General features: G+C 42.1%; 2 protein-coding genes across 2 annotated transcripts in view; one reads left to right on the top strand and one right to left on the bottom strand.

Annotated features, from left to right (window-relative positions):
• Positions 1–5,378: 5,378 nt before the first annotated feature.
• yrdc (yrdC N(6)-threonylcarbamoyltransferase domain containing) lies at positions 5,379–21,238 on the bottom strand. The gene is made up of 6 exons (XM_078566925.1): positions 20,921–21,238; positions 19,075–19,270; positions 18,341–18,455; positions 18,024–18,143; positions 13,515–13,654; positions 5,379–7,283 (listed from the first exon to the last, which is right to left on the bottom strand). Exons 1-6 carry the CDS (start codon positions 21,093–21,095, stop codon positions 7,217–7,219), a joined length of 813 nt encoding a protein of 270 aa, XP_078423051.1. The 5' UTR covers positions 21,096–21,238; the 3' UTR covers positions 5,379–7,216.
• Positions 21,239–21,269: 31 nt separating this feature from the next.
• Positions 21,270–23,112, top strand: part of LOC144695874 (uncharacterized) — a 41,391-nt gene continuing 39,548 nt past the window's right edge. The window contains exon 1 of the mRNA XM_078566926.1: positions 21,270–21,397. The gene's annotated coding sequence lies outside the window, so the exon portion shown is untranslated. The remainder of the gene's footprint in view (positions 21,398–23,112) is intronic.

Raw genomic sequence — 23,112 nt, 5'->3', positions numbered from 1 at the left:
CATTCCCTGTCTAATCTTGTAGCAACAAAACAAAAACTATATTCAACTTTTTTTTTTAACCAATTTAAAAAGTTCTGGGCAGCAATCACTGTTAGCTTCAGCTGGTTAGCTGTCCTGCCTCAATGGGATTTAGATATCCTAAAATATAATATGCAGGTTAAGAACTATGATTCACCACATACCCTAAACATGAGAGGGTTGGGGAGATGACAGACATTTAAGAGAAAACTAAACAGACAGCAACTTACCCTGGCTATTCCTGAACATTCAGTAATTTGTTTTACACAAAAGCACCATGGCCACATCTGCTTAGAAGCTGTGTGTCATAGAGGAAAACTTGGGGCAAGTCGGAGGGAAGAAGTGGATGTAAGACAAATAACGTACAGCATTCATCCAGCATTATAGCATACCATAGAGCTATGCTTGCACTAAGTTAGGGTGCTCAATGTATGGAAGGCCATGATCAGAATATCGCCCTGGAACTTACTCAGCGGCAGAGAAGTGGGGGTGGGGTGGGGGGGGGCTGCTGGCTAGAGAATCTGACAAGTATTGTCGCACTTGTGTATAACTAGAGACAGCTTGTGAGTATGATATACACACATGTGCATATTCAGCTACAGCAAAATAAAGAATAAAAAGCAAAATGCACAATTTTGTTGTATGCAACTTCAGCATCCTGTCAGTGTTGTCCAATATGTTAGCCACATATGGCTAATTGGGAATCCAGACATGGACAATTGCATTTCTGATTAGCGAATAAAAAATTGAAGACACCATCATTGATCGGGTGATCTCATTTTGATAACATATGCAGGTAAACTTTAATCTTACTAGGCATTTGTTGGTAAACTGGGAAGATCAACAGCCAAGTGTACAAATGTATTTTGGTCATTGAGAGTGCTTTACATGCTTTTTGCTGAGAGGATGTTTCCCCTCGTGGGGGAAATCTAGAACTAGGGGCCGCAGTTTCAAAATAAGGGATCTCCCTTTGAAGACGGGGATGAGGAGGAATTTCTTTTCTCAGAGGGTCATTAATTTTAGAATTCTCTGCCCCAGAGAGCAGTGGAGGTTGGGTCATTAAGTATATTTCAAGGCTGAGTTAGACAAATATTTGATCCTACAAGGGAATCAACGATTATGGGGGCAGGCAGTAAAGTAAAGTTAAAGCCACAATCAGATCAGCTCTTATTTCTTATGCCTCTAACAAATGGTGGTTGGTGTTTGTTAAGTAAACATGTATATGTGAGTACAGTACATTTACTTGGGTTGTGAGATTTGGATTTTAACTCAAATGAGTGTATGTGGCTAAAATGAGGTCACTGTGGCCTCACCTCTGGATAATCTGCATTCTCTATTAGGAAAAACTACTCTATGCATCCATTTTACCAGATTGGAAAATATATATTTCATCTTTAAAATTGGAGCAACTTTTTTGAATGGGACTCATATCGGGAGGAGTGGGGAAGGATGGAAAAACTGCTGCGGCAACTGTGGCCTGAGGTGAGATGGGGAGGAATCTCCCAGGCTAAGGAGCCGATTCATATAACCATCCAGCAAGTCATCAGTCCCCATGTACAACCATCTGAGAAGCTGTTATCCCCCCACAAAGCAAATCATGCACTGCAAACAATATTTCAATGAGCAAGTGGTCAAACTATGGAACAGGCTCCCAAGGGAAGACATTTGGAAGCTGTTAGTATTGCTTCATTCACCTGCAAATTTGACAGATTTGTTTTATGAAATAACATTTTGGGATACGGTATGAGTAAAGACATGATGGGTGGTAAATGTAGCAAGTGGCTTTTGTCCAATGTTTCCCAAAACTCTCCATGATTGGGCCTGCTATTGTCACATTCTGCTTTCTTACCTTAAGGCCACTATCAGCGCCTTTTTGTTTAGCCCTTACCACTACCATTAACACTCCCTTTGTCCATGATATCTTGGTCAATCTCTCCTTTGCCCCCACTAATTGTTGGTCTTCTCTCTCTAGCTTCACCTGCTCCACCCCCTTAAACAGTATAAGTTTTATCACATTTCTACTCTGTAGCTCAAGTCATACAGACTCAAAACATCAACTCTGTTTCTTTTCACAGATGCTATCAGACCTGAGTTTTTCCATCATTTTCTGTTTTTGTCTCCATGACTGGGTTTTCCTTCAGTTATGCCTTAGTCTGTTGTAGACTAATTGATAAGAGATTGATTGCTATGAGTAATCAACAGCTCCATTATCGTTGCATCACGTGACTACCAAGATGGTAGAAGTCAAACAAGATAGACTGTGGTCTTTATTTGTTCAGCAATTCTTCTATTCCTATGGTGCATGTGCACTCAGTAATTATGTCATTCCACCAGTTTCAAACGTGGAGGGTCAAGGCTTAATCACTTTGCTTTAGGCTCAGGCAACAGGATGGCTCACCTCACCCCACCAGGAGGGTGTATAGCTGACCCGCTCCACGCCAGCCTGCCCCACAGCCATAATGCACTGTGAGCAGGTTAATTAGGGACTGTGTGGGACTTCTGCTCCTCACCAGGGAGGAAGCCCTACCCTCGGGAGCTGCTAGCCAATCCAATTGACCAGCAGCTCCATCAGACCTGGCAGTGCCCACTAATGTGCCACTGGCACTGCTGGGACTGTAAGCAGGAAGAAGGTGGCAACCCAATGGGTCCAGACACAGGTTAGTCTGGAGCCTTGGGCAGGTTAGGGAGGGGGGTGGGGGTGTCTGGGTGATGTTTAGAGCAGCAGGTGGGTAGGAAGAAAAGGGAGGTTCCATTTTAGTGGCCGCCCCCAATCTACAAATGGAAGCCTCTGAAAGTAATACTCTCCCTCCCCACCCTTTGAGAATAAAAAAAAATCAGGCTGCCCACTTCCACCCAACAACCCACGCCAACAGTTTTATGGTATGGGCAGCATATTATCGGAGTCAATTGGCTTGTTAACAAGCCCATTTGACCTTTGAATATCTATTTAAATAAGGTGGGTGGGCTGCCTATTTTAGTGCCCACCCACTTAGGGAGGTGAGCTTGGGGAGGATGGTGGTGCTGTGGGCTCCTATCCTATTTTACATGCCTGCTGAAAACACAACTATTGGGGGCACATCAAACACAGCCCAGGGTCTTGAACTTGAAAGAGAAGGGAGAGAGATGGTGGTACTGCTCCACTGGCAGATTTCTTCTGGACTGATTTTAGTAGCTTAGGTGTTGGAGTAAAAGACATTTCAAAATGGTTATTCTGGTCACATGACCTCTCTCCCCATAGTGAGTTGGGAATTCCACAAGATGTAATTGATTAACTCATGTCCAGACAGACCTTGGCTGTTGTATTATGGCCTAGATGATTTGTTTATTTAATGTCCCAGCTATCACTTCTGAATGGGCCATTCTTCCCTGTGATGAGCTAGGAAGGACATCTATATAGCCATTATCCTACTAGACATGCTGTCTCTGCCTGAAAGGTAGCCTTCTACAAATGCGAATGGTAAGACAAAGTACAGTTTCAGTTCATCTTTGAAGTAATTCTTGACATCAGCAGATGTGAGACTCCATAGGTGATTGACTTGGCATGTCCTAATTGTAATCCATATTGGAAACTTCCAGAAGCTGATCAATTTGTAATACCAGACATGTCAGGTGACCTGTGGCAGCCATCTTAAGTCGATGTCTTTGAATTTAAAAAATCCTTTTAAAGTCAAATATATATTTGACCAGCCAATGAAATAAAAGATTATATTACACATATCAGCTTGACATCTCCACCTCATGGGGAATGCAATGTGGATTATGAGCATTTCATTACACAACGTCCAAATGTTAAGAAAATTTAAAATAAGACATGCACACCCATTCGCACTTATAATCTAATTGCATCAGTTATGCTCTACTGTGGTTTTTGTACCCTGATAACTCTACACTGAGTTAGACTCTGAATAGCATGCTGTTATATCGCTTTATCCTTTCAGGCAGTGGTTACAAACAAAACCTATATTCATCAGAAAAGATCAGTCTTGCATCAGGGTTCTGAAATTGCTTTATTCTTTTGGAGTTAGTCATAGCTGATAACTTTGTCAGAACCCCTGTGCCTGTTCCCCTCTGTAATGTAGGATAAAGTATTACCTAAAGGGTTTGGTCCTTTCACATGCCTGTTAGTTCCTAGGTATGTACAGGGGAGTACAGCAGGAGCTGAACATCCACTTGGGGGTCTGTAGCGTTCCAGGGGACATGGAACCGCTTAGGGGAAAGCCTATTCCCAAAACAGGAGAAAGTGAAGGGGACATACCTCAATGTAAACAACATTTGTGGAGAACACAAGGGGCCAAGTATGATTATGCAAATTATCCTGATTGCTAGCCTGGTCTGCTCTGATCAGTTTTAACCCTTCGCTGTCCACCTCTCTGACCTGTGAAGTTAATAGCTCAAACCTAGGCACTTTTACAAATTTGATTTCTAGGAGGTTAGTGGGCTGATTTTTGCCTCCTGTAGGAATTCCGGGCTGTTGTTCGGCACCTCACTTTTGGTGAATTTTATATCAGTGCTTCTGGGCTTGTTGAGGTTTAAAACTTGATCTTGTTCAATTTGCTTATCAGTAGGTAACCAACATGAATTTCACCGATATTCCCCTTGTGTTCTCCACAAATGTTGTTTACATTGGGGTACATCCCCTTCACTTCCTCCTGTTTTGGGAATAGGCTTTCCCCTAAGCTGTTCCATGTTCCCTGGAACACTACAGACCCCAAGTGGATGTTCAGCTCCTGCTGTACTCCCCTGTGGCTCTTTGACTGAGTGGGGCATCACCTTCACTCCCTCTTGGTCTCTTTAGGAACTTCCCTGGTCTGCATTTAAATCTGACATGAAGGTATGCTAACTAGATCACTGGCTCTCTTCCTTCATCCTTTTTAACCATTACAGCCCTTTCATGAATCTCTTTTACTTCTACTGGCCTGGCTTAGGCCTTTTTAAATTCAAGTGGCTGCTCCTTTGCCACTTCAAGACTCAGGAATTCTATTATCCACTGTAGAGCCTCTGAACCTCTCTTGGTTCCCAGCACCTCAGCAGATCCATGCTGGCATTCTACAGCCTTTTTAGCCTCTCTGGACTGTCTTTCACTTTTTGGGGGTACTAACCTCCAGCCTGCCAGCTCATTCCCTAGCAAATTGTCTACCCCTTGCATGGCTAAGCTTGGGATCACACCCATTGTTAGTAGCCCTGTAACAATCTCACTCTGCAAGCAAACTTTAATCAGTGGCACCTCCACTCTCCTGTGAGCCCTTCTACTAGCACACAGGAACTTACCCTGTTCTCAAGTGGAAAATGCTCAATTTTCTCCACTAGCAAAGTCTGTAAACAGCCAGTGTCTCGTAGAATGACAGATTTCCCACAATGTATTTTTCTGCATTTTACCTGCATTTTTTTTCAATTTTTAATAGATGTTAACCAAGGCACCAGTAATTTATGAGGTACATATTAAGACCATATTCAACAAAATTAAGTTTGACTTAAGGGAGCAAATTATCACAGCTCAAAACAGATAAACAAATGGCTGTACTCACTGAATGGAGAAGGCATGACAAAGAGCAATTTTCCTCTTACCCCGCACTCCCCGCAATGCTTCCGTAACTACTGAATTGCAAATCAATGGTACAAACCTAAATGTAGGGATATTTATTTGGATTTCTCATACCTACAAGTATTTAATACCCTATGAATCGTCATCATAATTTAAAAAAATAATTTAACAAACATATTCAATTTTCAATGCAGCATTGAATATTATCTTCAATTGAAAATCTACATGGCTGCTCAATAGTGAGTGTTAACTTGTCACTCTACTGATCAAAATAAAAGCTTTAGGTACATAATTTTTATGTTCCTGTTCTTAGTTTTCATTATTTCAGATGCTACTTTCATATTTTTCACAAGGGTATGTCCACCAGTTGGAGCAGATGGGCAAGGCTGCTATATTTAGCACTAGCCACCTCACGCCCCACCCCCCCCAAGCTAGTGCCCTTTTGGTAAAGGAACAGAATTCCTTTCCAGTAGGAAGGTGTCAGGGTTGGGAAAAGAGGCAGATGGCCACTAGCCCCCATCCTTGTTGAACAAAGACCATTAACTGGGGGGAAAAAGAGAGGGGGAGAAAGAGGGAGAGGGGAAGGGAGGAGGCGAGAGAAGGGGAAGAGAGTGGGAGGAGAGAGGGGGGAAAAGGGGAAAAAGAGAAAAGAGGGGTGCAGAAAAGGGGAGGTGCAGGAAAGAGTCAGCCACAAAACCTGGTCATAAACCTCCAACCTCTTGAATTAAAAACAAAATTGTTGAAGTGCCAGCTACAAGTTGTCCATTTACTCAGCTTCAAGAGAGGAATGATTAGCACAACCTTTACTGCCAGTAACAGAGGAGGAAAGGGTCTCCTGCTCCCCCCCGCAAACTACATCCCTATCAACCATCAATTATATGACACTGGAGCATAGTATCTTTGCATTTTGTTTGCTTGTCCTTACTCCAGATAAACTTAACCTGGACTTTATGCTTTAAATTCATTCATAAAAGTCGTATCCTATCACAGCACACTTGAAGCAGCAATTTTTTTAAATTAAAAACTATACAAATAATTGTACCTGAGGTAGCAGAGTGCATTTGAGAGTCTTTCCTACAATTCCACTACAGTTATCAATGTTCAAACTGAGCTCCCGTTTAATATTTCCTAACTAATTTTGAAGCAATACAATGAGAAAGAGTGAGCTTTGGAAGCTCCCCGGCACAGGACTCCACACCAGCAGTCACATAGTAGAACAATGCACAAAAGATGACAGTCATGTCTCACAAAAGTCTCCCAGAAAATTAGGAAGTGACGAACGAAAGTGCAACTTCTGAAATATAGCTGAGTCTTGGTCAACTTAATTTAGCAGATTTCCCGTCATAGCAGGATCGGTGCACACCGAGAATGCGACCACAGGTAGCACAATTTCTCAGACCATGACTTGCATTTCTCTTGGAACAGGCCTTCGCTGCTCTAAACTGTGCTGTGGGAGAATAACAGCAGGGCAAACCTGCAACAGAAGATCCACCAGTGGGTACAACATAGCCAATACAAGACGAGGAACAGACGAGTTTTCTCAGGAATCAAAACTTCCCATAAAAACAGATAGAGACACAGATGCAAGACTGAGTCCGCTGTATTGAGAGATTTGTTTTGTACGGAGGAAAGAAACCGCTTCCAATGAAGTTTCTGTCAATTGTATGACTGCAAGGACAAGCCATGTTTATCCTGGAGAATTTCCACCGTAGCATCAAATGCACTGTTTGGGGGTGAACATAGAGAGAAAATAAAATCAGTGATATACTTCTTCAGTAAACTCCCAAATGAGGCAAGTTCTTTGCAAACAACAAAATTCTACTAAAACAATTAACTTTTATCTATGACTCGGTAAAGCTAAGTTGATTAACCCACTACTCACTTAAACTTGAAAGGGCAATTGAAAGAGGATCAGTAACCAAAGGACACAATTGGCAAAAACCATGGGTGGCGGCGGGGGGGGAAAGAGGGAAAATTTGGACTTTTTTTAAACCGCAGTGAGTTATCATCTTAATCTTAATTTTGTCCCAAATTTAATTTAATAGTCACATGGGCAAACGTGGATTAAGAAAAGCTAGCATAGATTTCTTATGGAAAATCGTGTTTAACCAACTTGCTGGAGCTTTTCTGAATAGGTAACAGAAAGGGTTGATGAGGGCGATGCTGTTGATATGGTGTACATGAACTTTCAAAAGGCATTTGATACAGTACCGCACAGCAGGCTTTTGAGCAAGGATATGGCTCATGGAATAAAAGGGATAATAGCAACATGGATACGAAATTGGCTGAGTGGCAGGAAATAGTAGTGGTTAATGGGTGTTTCTGGGGTTGGAGGATGGTTTGCAGTGGAGTTTCCCAGGGGTCAGTGTTGGGACCCTTGCTTTTCCTGATATTGATTGAAGATGGTTCAATGAAAGATAGTTGTGGCTGTTGGAGGACGTTCATCTCCGTCCCAGGACATCACCGCAGGAGTTCCTTAGGGTAGTATCCTAGGCCCAACCATCTCCAGCTGTTTCATCAAAGACCTTTCCTCCATCATAAGATCAGAAGTGGGGATGTTTGCTAGTGGTAACACAGTATTCATCACCATTCACAACTCCTCAAATACTGAAGCATTGCATGCCCATATGCTGCAAGACCTAGATAATATTCAGGCTTGGGCTGATAAATAACAAGTAACGTTCACACCACACAGATGTCAGGCTATGACCATCTCCAACAAGAGAGAACCTAACTATCTCCCTTTGATAGGCAGTGGCATTACTGTCACTGAATCCCCCACTATCAACATGCTGTGTATTGACCAGAAATTGAACTGGACCAGCCATATAAATACTGTGGCTTACAGTATTAGGGTCTATACAGGTCTGAGGCTGGAAACTTCTGGCTGAGGCAGGAATTAACTCACCCCCTGGCTCCCAAAGCCTGTCCGCCATCTATAAGGCACAAATCAGGAGTGTGGTGGAATACTCTCCCCTTGCTTGGATGAGTGCAGCTCCAACAACACTCAAGAAGCTGGACACCATCCAGGACAGAGTAGCTCACTTGATTGGCACCACATCCAGCACCCTCAACATTCACTCCCTCCACCACCAACGCATAGTGGCAGCAGTATGTACCATCTACAAGATGCACTGCAGCAACTCACAACGCTCCTTCGACATCTTTTCAAACCCACGATCTCTGCCACCTAGAAGGACAAGGGCAGCAGATGCATGGGAACACCATCACCCGAAAGTTCCCCATCAGGCCACACACCATCCTGGCTTAGAACTTTATCGCCACTTCTTCACTTTCACTGGGTCAAGAACCTGGAATTCCCTTCCTAACAGCACTATGGGTGTACCTACACTACATGGACTGCAGCGGTTCAAGAAGGCAGCTTACGACCACCTTCTCAAGGGCAATAAATGCTGGCTTAGTCAGCGGCACCCACATCCCATGAACAAATATGAGAAAAAAATGTATGATCAAGACCTTAGTGTACAGGGCACAATTTCAAAATCTGCGGATGATACAGTTCACAATACTTGCAAGTTTTGTGAGAAGGATAGTGTAGAACTTCAGAAGGACAAATTGGTGGAATGGGCAGACAGGTGGCAGATGAAATTCAATGCAGAGAAATATGAAGTGATTCATTTTGATAGGGAATACATGGAGACACAATAAAGATGCAATTCGCAAGTGGGTGCAGGAGCACAGGGACCTGGGTGTACATGTGCATAAGTCATTAAAGGTGACGGGACATGTTGGGAGCACAGTTAATAAAGCGTACAATATCCTAGGCTTTATTAATAGGGGCATAGAGTACAAGAGCAAGGAGGTTATGTTGAAATTTTATAAGGCATTAGTTCAGCCTCAGCTGGAGTACTGCGTCCGGTTCTGGGTGTCACACTTTTAGGAAGGGTGTGAAGGCATTGGAGAGAGTGCAGATTCACTAGAATCGTTCCAGGGACGAGAAACGCAGTTACGAAGATAGACTGGAGAAGTTAGGAATGTTTCCCTTGGAGAAGAGAAGCCTGAGAGGAGATTTGATCGAGGTATTGTATGGGGGGGATGGTGGCGTAGTGGTAATGTCACTGGACTGGTAATCCAGAGGCCAAGGCTAGTAATCTGGAGTCATGGGTTCAAATTCCACCACGGCAGCTGGCGGAATTTAAATTCAACCACATTATTCTGGGTCTGGAGTCACATGTAGGCCAGACTGCGTAAGGATGGTAATTTCCTTCCCTAAAGGATATTATTCAATTAATAAATCTGGAATATAAATAACATATATAAAATAATAATATAAATAATATCTAATATAAATAATCTGGAATATATATAATACTAGTCTCAGTAATGGTGACCATGAAACTATCATCGGTTGTTGTAAAATTCCATCTAGTTCACCAATATCCTTTAGGGAAGGAAATCTGCCATCCTTACCAGTCTGGCCTACATGTGACTCTAGATCCACAATAATTTGGTTGACTCTTAACTGCCTTTGCAAATGGCCTAGCAGGCCACTCAGTTCAAGGGCAATTCAGGATGGGAAACAAATGTTGGCCTTGATGTGATGCTCACATCCCATGAAAGAATTTTTAAAAACATTCAAAATCATGAGGGGTCTGGAGAGAATAGATACACAGAAACTGTTCCCACTCATGAAAGGATCAAGAACAAGAGGGCACAGATTTAAAATAATTGATGAAAGAAGCAAAAGCAATGAGAAAAAAACATTTTCATGCAGCCAGTGGTTACGGTCAGGAATGCAGTGCCTGAGAATGTGGTGTGAATTCACCCTTGAAAGCTCCTAAAAAGGCTGCAAATATCAATCACAGGGGCAACCAAAGGGAGAAAAACCAACCTCACACGTGGAAGAGATAGAATCTGTAAGGAACTTCTCCAATCAACGATCCCATCTCTTCCATGCTCACTGCTCCAGATCCTTGAATCACAGGTTCCCTCTCTCTCACTCTTGCTGCTCCTCCAGAGACAGGATCTATGACTGGAGGAGCAATATTGGCAGGAGAGAGGGATCCTGTGATTGGGGGAACTGGAGCAGTTATTCTAGATGTCCCAAGTGCCAGCCTTGAGAGCAGGCCATTTTAATGATAAAGGTTTGAAGGCTTTGGTTAGCCAGGAAGTGAGAAACTCTCTGGTGAGTTGAACATTGCTGGAGGACAAGTCATTGGAAGAGATTTAAGGAACTTCGTAGGCACTGTTGTCCTCCAAATCCAACAAGGAAAGGAACAATGTTACGAAAATCGATCACTTTAATCGTCACAGTGCTGGGATGCTGGCAGCTGTCTCCACAAACAAGAAACTCAAATGATCAGAACAGTGATAGCAATAGCACTGATGATAATTCCCATGATCCAGGGAGTAAGAAATGGCTTCTTCTGTTAATCTACCCATAGGGATTAAGAATTCGGTCAAGCAGGGGATTTTGACAAGTATTTCCAATTATAAGTCTGGGTGAAAAACTGTCCTGCCTTATAATGGATTCAAACCATTTGCTAACTGTATTGCTAAGTTTGCAATCCCCTGTCTCTCTTTTCTTTTCCTTTGTGGTGGTGTATAGTTCATATTACTTTCAAGCCCCATAATTTCCAAGGAGTAAAGTGTGTATGCACGTGTCTCAGTTATTTTGAAAAAAAAACTTATGTTGCAAGCTTATCCCTGTTGTTTTCTTGCGCCATTTTAAATACTGCGGTATCTAGGAATTTACAGCTATCGTTGTGTTGTGGCTTTAAGTTTAATGGATGGGTCGTGATTATTGAGGGTATTGATGAATTCTTCTAACTCTGCTTCTGTGCGAATCCAAATGGCCCATGTGCTATCCAAATATCTATAGTACTACTTGGGAGGGTGGGACACTTTTTAAATACACTCCTCCCAATCTGCCATGTATATATAGTTGCGTGGGCTCCGGCAACTTTCTCACTCATATGTTTCCCTTTGATATGAAGATAAAATTTATTACTGAATTCAAAGTCGTTTTTTTGTTAAACCCAAGTGTAGTAACGGATTATAGTTTCATCTGGTCTGTCAGGCTGGGGAAATTTACTAAAGATATTCCGAACAACCAGTATACCTCTGTCTGTTTCTATATTTATGTACCGATAGCAATGTCCATTGTAAAGCCTGGCATTGGGGGCAGAGGGGTACAGTTAATGAGTTAACCATGTCTTTAAAGTGGTCCATGTCTTTAATGTAACTAGGTGCCTCTGTGCTAAGGGGTACCAATCTGTGTTTCATTAAAGCACAAATGATCATGTGAGGAGGTGCATTAGCTTGGAGAAAAAAAAAATCACTGAAATATAAAGTATATGTGAACTAAACAATTTATTATTTGATGGTTAGTTTGGTGCTTAACTAATTTATGCGTATTCCCCTTTCTGTACAGTTGGGCCTTTGGAAGTCAGTATTCTGACACGTTTGTCAGCACTCACATTAAATTGAAGTATTGAGGGGAAAGAAACTTGAAATGGACAGAACAAGACCAAAGAATGCTGGAGGGTACTAATTGCTAGCAATTATTTTTAAAAGGGGCTATAGATGTGAGACTCATTCCCAAGAAATTACTTTATAGTAAATAGTTAGAATTTTCATTTTGGAAATGAGGTATACGAGGTTTATTTATATTAAATTAACAAAAACATTGTTTGTTTCCCTTACCCATACTTACATCATCTGAATTTACTTAAACAGTTACTGAATTTTCACACTGTTGACTCTAGATTACTATGGAAACAAATACGCACAGATCTTTTAATGGCTCAGTCTGCATCGTCTATGCTTGCCCCACTTAAAACAAAAATCCAACAAACCATTGAGTAACTTTATCGCACTGAGATTCTTGTGGGATTCTCCACTGAGTTTGAAGTTTTCAGTGTGTAAGACCTCTGGCAGTGTGTGCATGGACTACTCGTGATTTCTCCCATTACCTAGTTTACAGTACATGTCATGGGCAGGTTTATGTGAGATTCTGGCGAGTTTTATCCTTTTGAAATTGAGGGGTGTTTGCATTGGGGGGATTGAAGCCATTTTGGACATTCCATACCTATGTCAGCCACTCTGTAATTAGGATGCAGAATTATAGAATAGTACAGCACAGAAGGAGGCCATTTGTCCTGTGGTGTCTATGCTTGCTGTTTTGAAGGGTCACTGTTTAAAAATAAGGGGTCACCAATTTAAGACAGAGATGAGAAGAATTTTTTTTCTGTCGGAGGGTACAATCTTTGGAACTCTCTCCCTCAAAAGGCAGTGGAAGCAGAGTCTTTGAATATTTTTTAAGGCAGAGCTAGACAGATTCTTGATAAGCAAGGGGTGAAAAGTTATCAGGGTAGTGGGAATGTAGTATTGAGGTTACAATCAGATCAGCCATGATCTTATTGAATGGCGGAGCAGGCTCAAGGGGCTCCTAATGCATATGTATGTATCAAGAACAATCCAGTTAGTCTTATTTGTTATATTCCCATATCCTTACATTTCTTTCCTTCAAGTATTTAATTAATTTCCTTGTGAAAGTTACTGTTGAATCTGTATTCACCACCCTGTCTGGCAGTGCATTCCAAATCTTAACCATGTGTTGCAGAAGAAGCTTTTCCTCATGTTGTCTCTGGTTCTTTTGCCAGTCACCTTAAATCTGTGCCCTCTGGTTATCGACCCTTCAGCTACCAGAAACAGCTTCTCTTTATTTACTGATTCCAAGTTAAAAGGCTTAATAACCTATGTACAGTTTTTGGTATATGTACTACCTTATCTACCTAAAGACAGAAACCCTAAAATTCAACCCCAATACAGAAGATTATGGTACTACATGACTACATTACCTCAATAAAGGAATTAGTGAGAAAACAAAACGTAGTCCTCAAGGAAATCGAACAAGGAGCACTTGGGGGAAAAAAATATTTTGACTCCTGAAAGAGACATTGTCTATTCAAAACGTAAAATGGATGCTTACCAACCAGGCCTGATGATGCTGTATTTTCCAGGTGTGCCCAAGTTAACTACTGTTGATCCCAACCGACATTCAGGGTTCATGTTGCCAATAGGTCCACCATCAACAACAAGACCCAACAAAGGCCAAAGGTCCCGAAATTCCTACAGAAGTTTGGGAGAAAATTGTTCACAAGGTCAGATTTCTTTTCTACTCGATTTTTACTTATGTACAGTTAGACGAACAGAACAATTGACATCAGTAATGAACAGGAACTGGGGAGTGCGTTGCTACAATGCCGATTCACGTCTGAGGCCCGAGTTCAAGTTTAGCCTGGCCTGAAAGAACCAAAATCTGGCACAGGTCTTAACGGAAGAGAGTTTGGAAAAACTGCCCATACTTTGTGACTAGCTAGCCCCAATCAAGAGAGACAACAGTTGGCACAGCCGGAGCGTTCTTAGGAGGAAGTGACAGTAATGGGAGGTTTACTTTGCAGCCAACAATATAATATAAAACACTAGCTTGGCCCCAACTGGAGTACTGTGTTCAATTCAGAGCACCACACTTTGGGAAGGACACAAATGCTTTGGAGAGGGTATGAAATAGATTTACTAGAAAGGGGCCACGGTTGTGTGGATAGCCTGGTGATCCTCTTAGAGCAGAGAAGGCCAGGAGGAGATTTGATACAGGTATTTAAAATCATGCAGGGTTTAAATACATTGAATAAAGAGCAACTGTTTCTGGTGGCTAAAGGGTCGATAACTAGAGGGCTCGGATTTAAGGTGACTGGCAAAAAAAGAGGCAACCTGAGGAAAGACCTCTTATGCAATGAGAAGTTAAAATTTGGAATGCACTGGCAGATAGGGTGGAGAATACAGATTCAACAGTAGCTTTCAAAAGGAAATTCATTAAATACTTGAAGGAAAAAAAATGCAGGAATATAGGGATAGAGCAAGTAAGACTAACTAGATTGTTCTTCAAAAGAACCAGCATAAACACCACGGGACAAACGGCTTCCTTCTGTGCTGTACTATTCTATGATTCTACATCCTAATTTGAGTGGCTGACACAGATATGGAATGTCCAAAATGGCTTCAATCCCTCCCAGTGTAAACATCCCTCAATTTCACAAGGACAAAACTCACTAGAACTTCACATAAACCTGCCCGTGACATGTACTGTAAGACTAGGTAATGGGAGATGTCATGAGTAGTCCATGCACACAATGCCAGAGGTATTATACACTGAAAACTTCAAACTCAGCTGAGATACCAACAAGAAACTCACTGTGATAAAGTTGCTCAATGGTTTGCCGCATTTTTGTTTTTAAATTAATTGGGGCAAGTATAGATGATGCAGACTGAGCCATTAATAGATGTGTGTATGTTTGTTTCCATAGTAATCTACAGTCAGAGTGAAAATTCAATAACAGTTCAGGTGATCGAAGTACAGATAAGGAAAACAAAATGGATCACTGCGGCCTCAAATAAATCCTGCGTATTACTCAGAGACTATTCCAGGTATTCGACACTGTTTGAAGATTCAATCTGGAACATAGGAAACAGAGTAAGCCACTCAGCCCCTCAAGCTTGGTCCACTATTCAATTAGGTCATAGCTGACCTTACCTTAACTCCATCTATCCACCTCGGGTTCATAACCCTTAAATCACTTGTCCAACAAAAACCCAGCAATCTCAACAGTTAGTGCTATTGGGAGAGTTTTAAGCTAATTCGGCAAGGGTGTGGGAACCAGGAAAGAGTATTAGAGAGGAATACCAGGGTGCACAAATTACTGGGAGAGACAGATAGCACTAGTATAGAGAATAGTAAGGTGGAGTCGGAGTAAGGGACAAAGTCATGAAGTCTAAATCAGGGTTACTGTGCATGTATGTGAATACACAGAGTAGAGTAAATAAGATTGGAGAGTTACAGGTGCAGTTTGCCATGTGGAAATATGATGTTGTGGCGATAACAGACACCTGGCTCAAGGAAGGGCAGGACTGGGTGTTAAATATTCCCGGATACAAGGTATTCAGAAAAGATAGGAAAGGAAGAAAAGGAGGAGGAGTGGCGGTATTGGTTAAGGAGAGCACTGCAGCGCTGGAGAAAGAGGATATCCCAGAGGGTTCAAGGACAGAATCAATTTGGCTACAGCTAAGGAACAAAAAGGGTGCAATTACATCCATCTGCAACCTCCTCATGTCCTCTTCACAACATACTTTCCTAACTGTCTTTGTGTCATCTGTAAATTTAGCTACCATGTCTTCACTCCCCTCACCTAAGTCATTGATGTAAATCGTAAAAAGTTGAGGCCCCAGTACAGGCCCCTGTGGGACTCCACTCGCCCCGTCTGCCAATCAGAAAAAGACCCCTTTATGCATACTTTCTGCCAGCCAATCTTCTATCCATGCTAATATGTTACCCACTACACCATGCACTTTTATTTTCCATAATAATCTTTGATGTGGCACCTTATCAAATGCCTTCTGGAAATCCAAGTACAGTAAGTCTACAGGCTCCCTTTATCCACTGCACATTTTACTCCTTCAAAAAACTCCCAATAAATTGGTTAAACATAATTTTCCTTTCACAAAACCATGCTGACTCTTCCCTATTGCCTTGAGCCCTTCTAAGTGCCCAGCTATAACCTCCTTAATGATCAATTCTAATATTTTCCCCACAACAGATGTCAAGCTAACAGTCCTATAAGTTTCCTGTTTTCTGCCTCCCTCCCTTCTTGAATAGGGGGTTATATTTGCTACTTTCCAGTCTGATGGAACCTTTCCAGAATCTAGCAAATTTTGGAAAATTAACACCAGCGCATCGACTACCTCATTAGCCACCTCTTTTAAGACCATAGGATGTAGTCCATCGGGACCCGGAGACTTGCCAGCCTGCAGCTCCATCAGCTTGCTCAGTACCGTTTCCCTAGTGATTTCAATTTCACCAAGTTCCTTTCTCCCATTCACCTCCTGATTTGCAGCTATTACTGGAATATTTTTTGTATGCTCTATAGTTATTTGTTCATTTCTTCTGCCATTTCCTTACTGTCTACTATTAAGTTCCCACTGTCACTCTCTAGAGGACCAATGCTCACTTTACTTACTTTCTTCCTTTTTAGATACCTGTAGAAACTCTTGCTATCCGTTTTTACGTTTCTAGCTAGCTTCCTCTCATACTCTAATTTCTTTCTCCTGATTAACCTTTTAGCCATTCTCTGCTGTTCTTTATATTCTGTCCAATCATCTTTCTTGCCACTCATCTTTGTCGACCTGTATGCTTTTTCCTTAAATTTGATGCTTTCCTTAATATCTTTAGTTAACCATGGATGGTGGGTCCTCCCCTTAGAATTTTTCTTTATAGTAGGAATGTGCTTAATTCTGAATACTCTAAAATGTCCCCTTAAATGTCTGCCACTGCTTCTCTATTGACCTATCCTCTAGCCTAATCTCCCAGTTTACTTCAGCTAGCTCAGCTTTCATCCCCAAATAGTTGCCCTTATTTAAGTTTAAGAAACTAGTCTTAGACCCACTCTTCTCCCTTTCAAACTGGGTGTAAAATTCAATCGGATGTGGGGTCACTGCTATCTAGGGGTGCCTTTACTCAGAGGTCATTAGTTAACCCTGTCATGTTACACAATACCAAGACTAATATAACCTGCTCTCTGGTTGGTTCCAGAACATGCTGCTCTAAAAAAAAAACTCTCTCAAAAGCATTCTAAGAACTCCTTATTCAGGCTACTACTGCCAATCTGATTTTTTCAGTTTGTGTGTAGATTATTGCCACCCCTTTATCACAAACACACAATATTTTCTCTTGAATACTTTGTTCTACACTGTGGCAACTGTTAAGGGGCCTGTAGGCCACTCCCACTAATGACTATTTCCCCCTATTCCTCATCTCCACCCAATCCAATTCTACATCCTGATCTCCTACAGCTATCCTACAACTATAGCTTAATTTGAAAGAGTGCACCAGATAAACATTTTCTATTCAGCTTAGTATCTCATATTCTTCTATAATATTCCTTCTCATTTACCTCCTTTCAAGACTGGAAGACAGTCCTCTTACACTCTCAGCACCTTTTCTGCACCATTTCCAGGCTAAAGAAGTTACCTGTTAACCTCTGTGATCACAATTGATTGTAGCATATTGCCTGGACTTCTTAAGCCTGCTCCTCCTGGTCAGTTTCTTCAATTTCCACCTGCCTCTCTTCCCACTGCCTCAGCAATTCTTTTATTCTTGATGTCTTGAAAATGTCTAATTTCTCGCTGTTTCTTACAGTCTCATATTTATATCACTTCTGGGCCTTGTGAAATGGAAAGAAGGGCTTTTGATTTCTTTCCAATGGCATCTGCTAGGAAGTTCAAAGGCTAAGTCAAGCCCATCTATCAACAGCCACCTGCCACGTCAACACATGCTTTGTCACATTGTCACAATAGAAAATAGTCAAAGAGCAATACTGGAAGGCTGAGAGAGCCCGAGGAACTGTGTTGAACAAAAAGTGGTTACCAGTACTGAGCAAATACCCACCTCTGAGGTTAGTGTGCTAGATTGAGAGCTGAGATTGGCACTTGTCAAAGCCAGAGGTTCACCACACATCTGTGCTAACTTCTGAATAAATGGATGCTTTGGAATACGTACTCCCACCAACTGCAAGCAAAATAAACACTATGACAAATTCAGCATCACAAGGTGGCAGCAATCATGATAAAAATATCAAGCAATAGACATTTTGAAGGGTGACCTTTTAATCTTGTCACAGTTTGAGTTTAAGTCGCTCTCCAATAAAAAAAACAGCAAAGCCATGTGACCAAACAAAAAGCACAGATTATTCAATTCATTCTTACATCAGTGAAAGGGTTCAAATCTTTGTTCAGCTCATCTGACCGCTGGAAGACCAATGTTACAGGTCCTGGCAGGAGATCTCTTAATACCTGATCAGAAACAGTGACATTACAGTACCTGTGGAAACAAAGGAAAGTACTCAATCCACAAAATATCTGTAGACTAGTATTTTCTATATTGCCAAACGATAAAGGGTGATTAATCTTGAAAAATGTGTTTAGGAACAGCAAAAGGGTCAAAATGAAACCTTTTAAGATAAATTAACGCCATCTATTCACCCTGATGCCATCTCTTCCAATCCCTTCTCACTCCAGGGACTCAACTAATTGTCTCAATGTCATTTATATTGTTGACTTCCCCATTAATCTACTGCACTATTCTATTAGCTTCTGGATTGAGAAATCGTACCAGGTATCCTGCTTGCACCCAACTATCAGCAAACATTCCTTGGTTCTTAAAACCCTTCATCATACTGACGAATTTGCTTGGATCAAACGTCCATTTATTTCAAAATCTTGACAACCTGAACTAGGCCACATCCAAGATTGCTCTTTTCCAAAGAAGAGCCTGACCTCCTTGTGCCTGTACTTAGAAACTAATAGAACCTTTAAATATGTGCTATGAGTCATAGGCAGGAGTTAAAGAACAGTCTGAAACCATACAGATTCACATACACAAATACAATGAAATATCAGATAGCATTTTTAGATTCAATATGTTCTGCGCTTGCACTCACTTATATATATCTTCCACATTTCCAACACAAATAGCTAAAGGCTTATCCTCATTCCGTCCTTTGATTTCATAAATCCTTCGGATGGCTTCAGAATTCTGCGCAAGGCAGGTGATTCCATAGATTGTGTCTGTAGGAACTGCCACTACCCGACCACACTGGAGAACCTTTGCAGTCTCTGTTAAGACCTCTTTCCAATCTGGGGTAAAGAGAACAGTTGCACATTGAGCTGTGTATTCATCAAATGTTTCGCGGGTGAAAATAAGCATGTAATCACATGCATGTTGAAGCCGACATTCTTGTACAATGGTGTCCTGATCACCTTAAAGGAGGTTTAGAAAAATCAAGGCTAGGATCCATCAGCCCAATGACAGAAAAGCAAAATTCTGCAGATGCTAGAAATACTCAGCATCTTTGCAGAGATAAAAATAGAATTAACATTTCAGATTGAAGATCCTTCAATAGCACTGGAAAAAGTTAGAGATGAAAAAGAGAGGCTAACTGTCTAAAGGGATGACGGTGCAAGGCAAAAGGAGATGATAATGTGACTAGTAAAGAAACAGAAGATAAATCCAGAAGAGGTGTAAATTGGAATAGCAGAATTGCCAAATAATTGTTCTCTGATGATCATCTCTCCAGTATTTCAGCTCTCCCAGCCTTGCATCCAATTGGGCTCTCAGCATCACTAAAGTTTACATCTCTACTCCCTATCTTACAATTTATTCCAGGCAGTTAGTGCCAGTACCTGGTCAAGGTCAGTGCTGAGCGACACCAGGATTGAAAGAACAAACAGTAAATGAACTATTTCTGTGGGATACGTCTGTTTGTAGCTTAAATTGCTACCCAGATTCAAAACTAAGTAATGAACAGTTCAGAAATAATCGAAGGAACATTAAAGGGTTCCTTTTTAAATTAAATATTTGGTCAAACTTTAAAACAGGACATTTCAAATTCTCCTGTAAGCTGGCCGAAGATCTGGAAAAGAATTTTCTCCTCAAAAACAAATTGTCCGATTACACTTCTATGAAGCACCTTGGAAAACCATCCATATTAAAGACACGATACAAATTCATGTTACCCGCCTTACACAGCACAACTTGTAAGGGAAGATATCGCAAACTACAGGTCCTTTCACGAACACAGAATGGTAGAAGACAATTTGGATGGACTATACACTTGCAAAGACATATTATAGAAATCTCCAACATAATTAGGGAAATGGAAAAGCGAAATCCAGAATATTACTTTTAATTAAACTGCAACAAAAGAACAAGGGACGCAGTAGCAAAGGCTAAATATAGGGGTCATATCAGAAGTTCTTCACATAAATACATGGATTGGGCATCTAGATGCAATCCTAACAGTAAAAAACCTTGAAATTATTTTGGAAATTAAATGCTGCAACTGGAGTAGGAAGGTTCTTCGTCGATGAGACAGTCTTCCTCCTGCGTGATTAAAATGTGGTTGCAACGGGGGCCAAACGAATCTGAAATGCATTTGCAACTTTGAGCTAACATAGACCAGAAGAATGTTACCTCTATGTACACCAGCCATCATGTAGCTGGGATGTCTATGGGCAGAATGCAGGATTATACTCTTAACATTGGCCTAGCCCAGGTTACCTGGTCACGGCTGCAAACATCTGCAATTCTCTCCTCCCTGCCTGGATGATGCAACCCGCAGACATAGGGCCAGGGTCAGGCTCCCCTCCACAGTGGCCTGGGTCACAGCTGCAGCACCCCCGTCATAGGGCGGGGATCCACCCTTTAAAAACGGTCCCGAGTTACCCGGCAACTTATAACGGCTGCTAAAGCGGGCGACACCAGCATCCTCCAAATCCCCAATTTACCTGCTACTCCGGCCCGAGGCTGCGGCCTGGGAATAGGCCCGGCTCCCGCAGCCGCCCCGGCCGCGGGCAGCCACAGCAAGCGGGCCGGGGCCCAGGGCTGCTCACCGCCCGCCGCCGTCGCCGCCACCGCTACCTGGCTCCTCATCAGCCGCTGCAGCAGCCGCCAGGTCACCATGGAACCCGCTCCATGCGCACCCTCGGCCCGGCTCGCGCTCCCGTTACCCGGGGCAACCGCTGATTGACGGCCTGGCCCGGCGCGCGCTGCTCACAGCCGCTTCCGCAATCAGTGAGATGCAGCGTCCGTCGCTTTTTGCAGCGATGGGAACTGCCGCTGCTAAATTAAATAAATATACAGCTCGGGGGAAAACAAAAATGGGTCCGTGCTGGTCTTCGGACGCCAGAGGAGTCTCGTAGCCCGCCTATTACATCTGTCTTATGGATTTCAGGGGGAGCTAAACAAGCATCTGAGAGAGAAAGGTTAGGATTTAGATGAGAAAAGATGGGAGGAGGCCCGAGTGGAGTGGGATGGAATGGTTGGGCTGAATGGCCTATTTCCCTATTCTAACCGCTCCCTGAGTAAAGAAATTTCTCTTTATTTCCATTTTGGATTAATTAACGCTCCTGGAAGTGCCTTACAAAAAAATACATTTTTAAAAATTTAATGTTTTATTACATTAAGGCTGCTATATATATATGTCATTGTTAATAGCTATCTTGAATATAAGACTTCTAGTAGCAGTATGAAAAAATAGGTCCAGGTAGATTGTTCTTTCTCCATTCATTAATGAACTTGAGCATCAAATGATAGACTCCAGCCAGATGTATGTGCTGATTAAAGTCAACATCCATTGCCTCTGCTGACAGAATTTCTGGATGTACAAAAAGCACAAATTAAATCACATCTTCTTTATGTGCCTCCACTCTCACCTCCACCAACAAGTGTGAGGAGCTCATGGACGTTTTGTGACGAAGACCAAGACCATCTGTGCAGCAGCCCTCTCTCAATCCTTTTGGCTCTCCATCACCTTAACTAAGCTTTTGGTCACTACTCATGATGTTTAATTTTTTTTCTTTTTGTGGGAGTCACTGGCAAGGCCAGCATTTGTTGCCCATCTGTGATTTCCCTTGAACTGAGTGGCTTGCTAGGCCGTTTCAGTGATCAAATTAAGAGCAGGCACGTAGTTGTGGATCTGGAGTCACATATAGGCCAGATAGCAGGTGGGAACTACATGGGTTTTTACAACAATTGACCATAGTTTCATGGTCACCATTGCTGAACTAAATTTAAATCCCACCAGCTGCCATGGTGGGATTTGAACCCATGTCCCTAGAGGATTAGGCTGGGAGCTTGGGGTTACCAGTCTAGTGATATTACCACTACACCACCATTTCCACATCATTGAGTTACACTCAGCGTAGAGTCATTATAGCACAGAAAGAGGACATTTGGCCCATTCAGTCCATGCAGAGCACTCCAGTCACTTCCACTCACCTGCTCTATCCCCATAAACTTGCAAATTTATTTCCCTCAAATGCCTATAATTTCCTTTTGAAATCATTGATTGTCTCCGTTTCCACCACCTGCATGAACATTGAGTTTCAGGTTGTTACCACTTGCTGCATAAAAAGTTTTTCCTCGCATCACCCCTTTACCCCTTGCTCAAAACCTTAAACCTGTGTCCTTATAGCATCAGCTAATAGGAACAGCTTTTCTTTGAAAAACAAGGGGAAGGAATTCCAAAGCTTAGGGCCTAAAAGATTGAAGGCCCTGCTGCCAATAATGAGGTGAAAAAAGTGGAGACCAGATTGGGGGAACATGAAGTTCTCGGAGGGTTGTGGGGTTGGAGGAAGCTAGAGAGGAGTGCAGATGTCTTGGAGGGTTGTGTAGCTGATGGAGATTACAGAAATGGAGAGAAAGGATTTGAAAATAAAGGTGAGAATTTTAAAATTAAGAAGCTGCTTGACTGGGAGCCAACGTAGATCAGCGAGCACAAAAATAGCAGAATGAGACTTGCTCCGAGTTAAGCAGCAGTGGTTTAGATGACCTCAAGTTTACAGAGGGAAGAACATGGGAGGCCCAGCCAGGACTGCATTGGAAGAGTCAGGTGTAGGTGTAACAAAGGCAGGAATGAGGGTTTCAGAAGCAGATGAGCTGAGACAGGGACAAAGTCGGGCAATGTTACGGAGGTGGA

The sequence above is a fragment of the Cetorhinus maximus genome, chromosome 21 (assembly GCF_964194155.1).
Source record: "Cetorhinus maximus chromosome 21, sCetMax3.hap1.1, whole genome shotgun sequence".
Lineage (NCBI taxonomy): Eukaryota > Metazoa > Chordata > Chondrichthyes > Lamniformes > Cetorhinidae > Cetorhinus > Cetorhinus maximus.
This window is presented reverse-complemented; position numbering and strand designations above follow the sequence as displayed.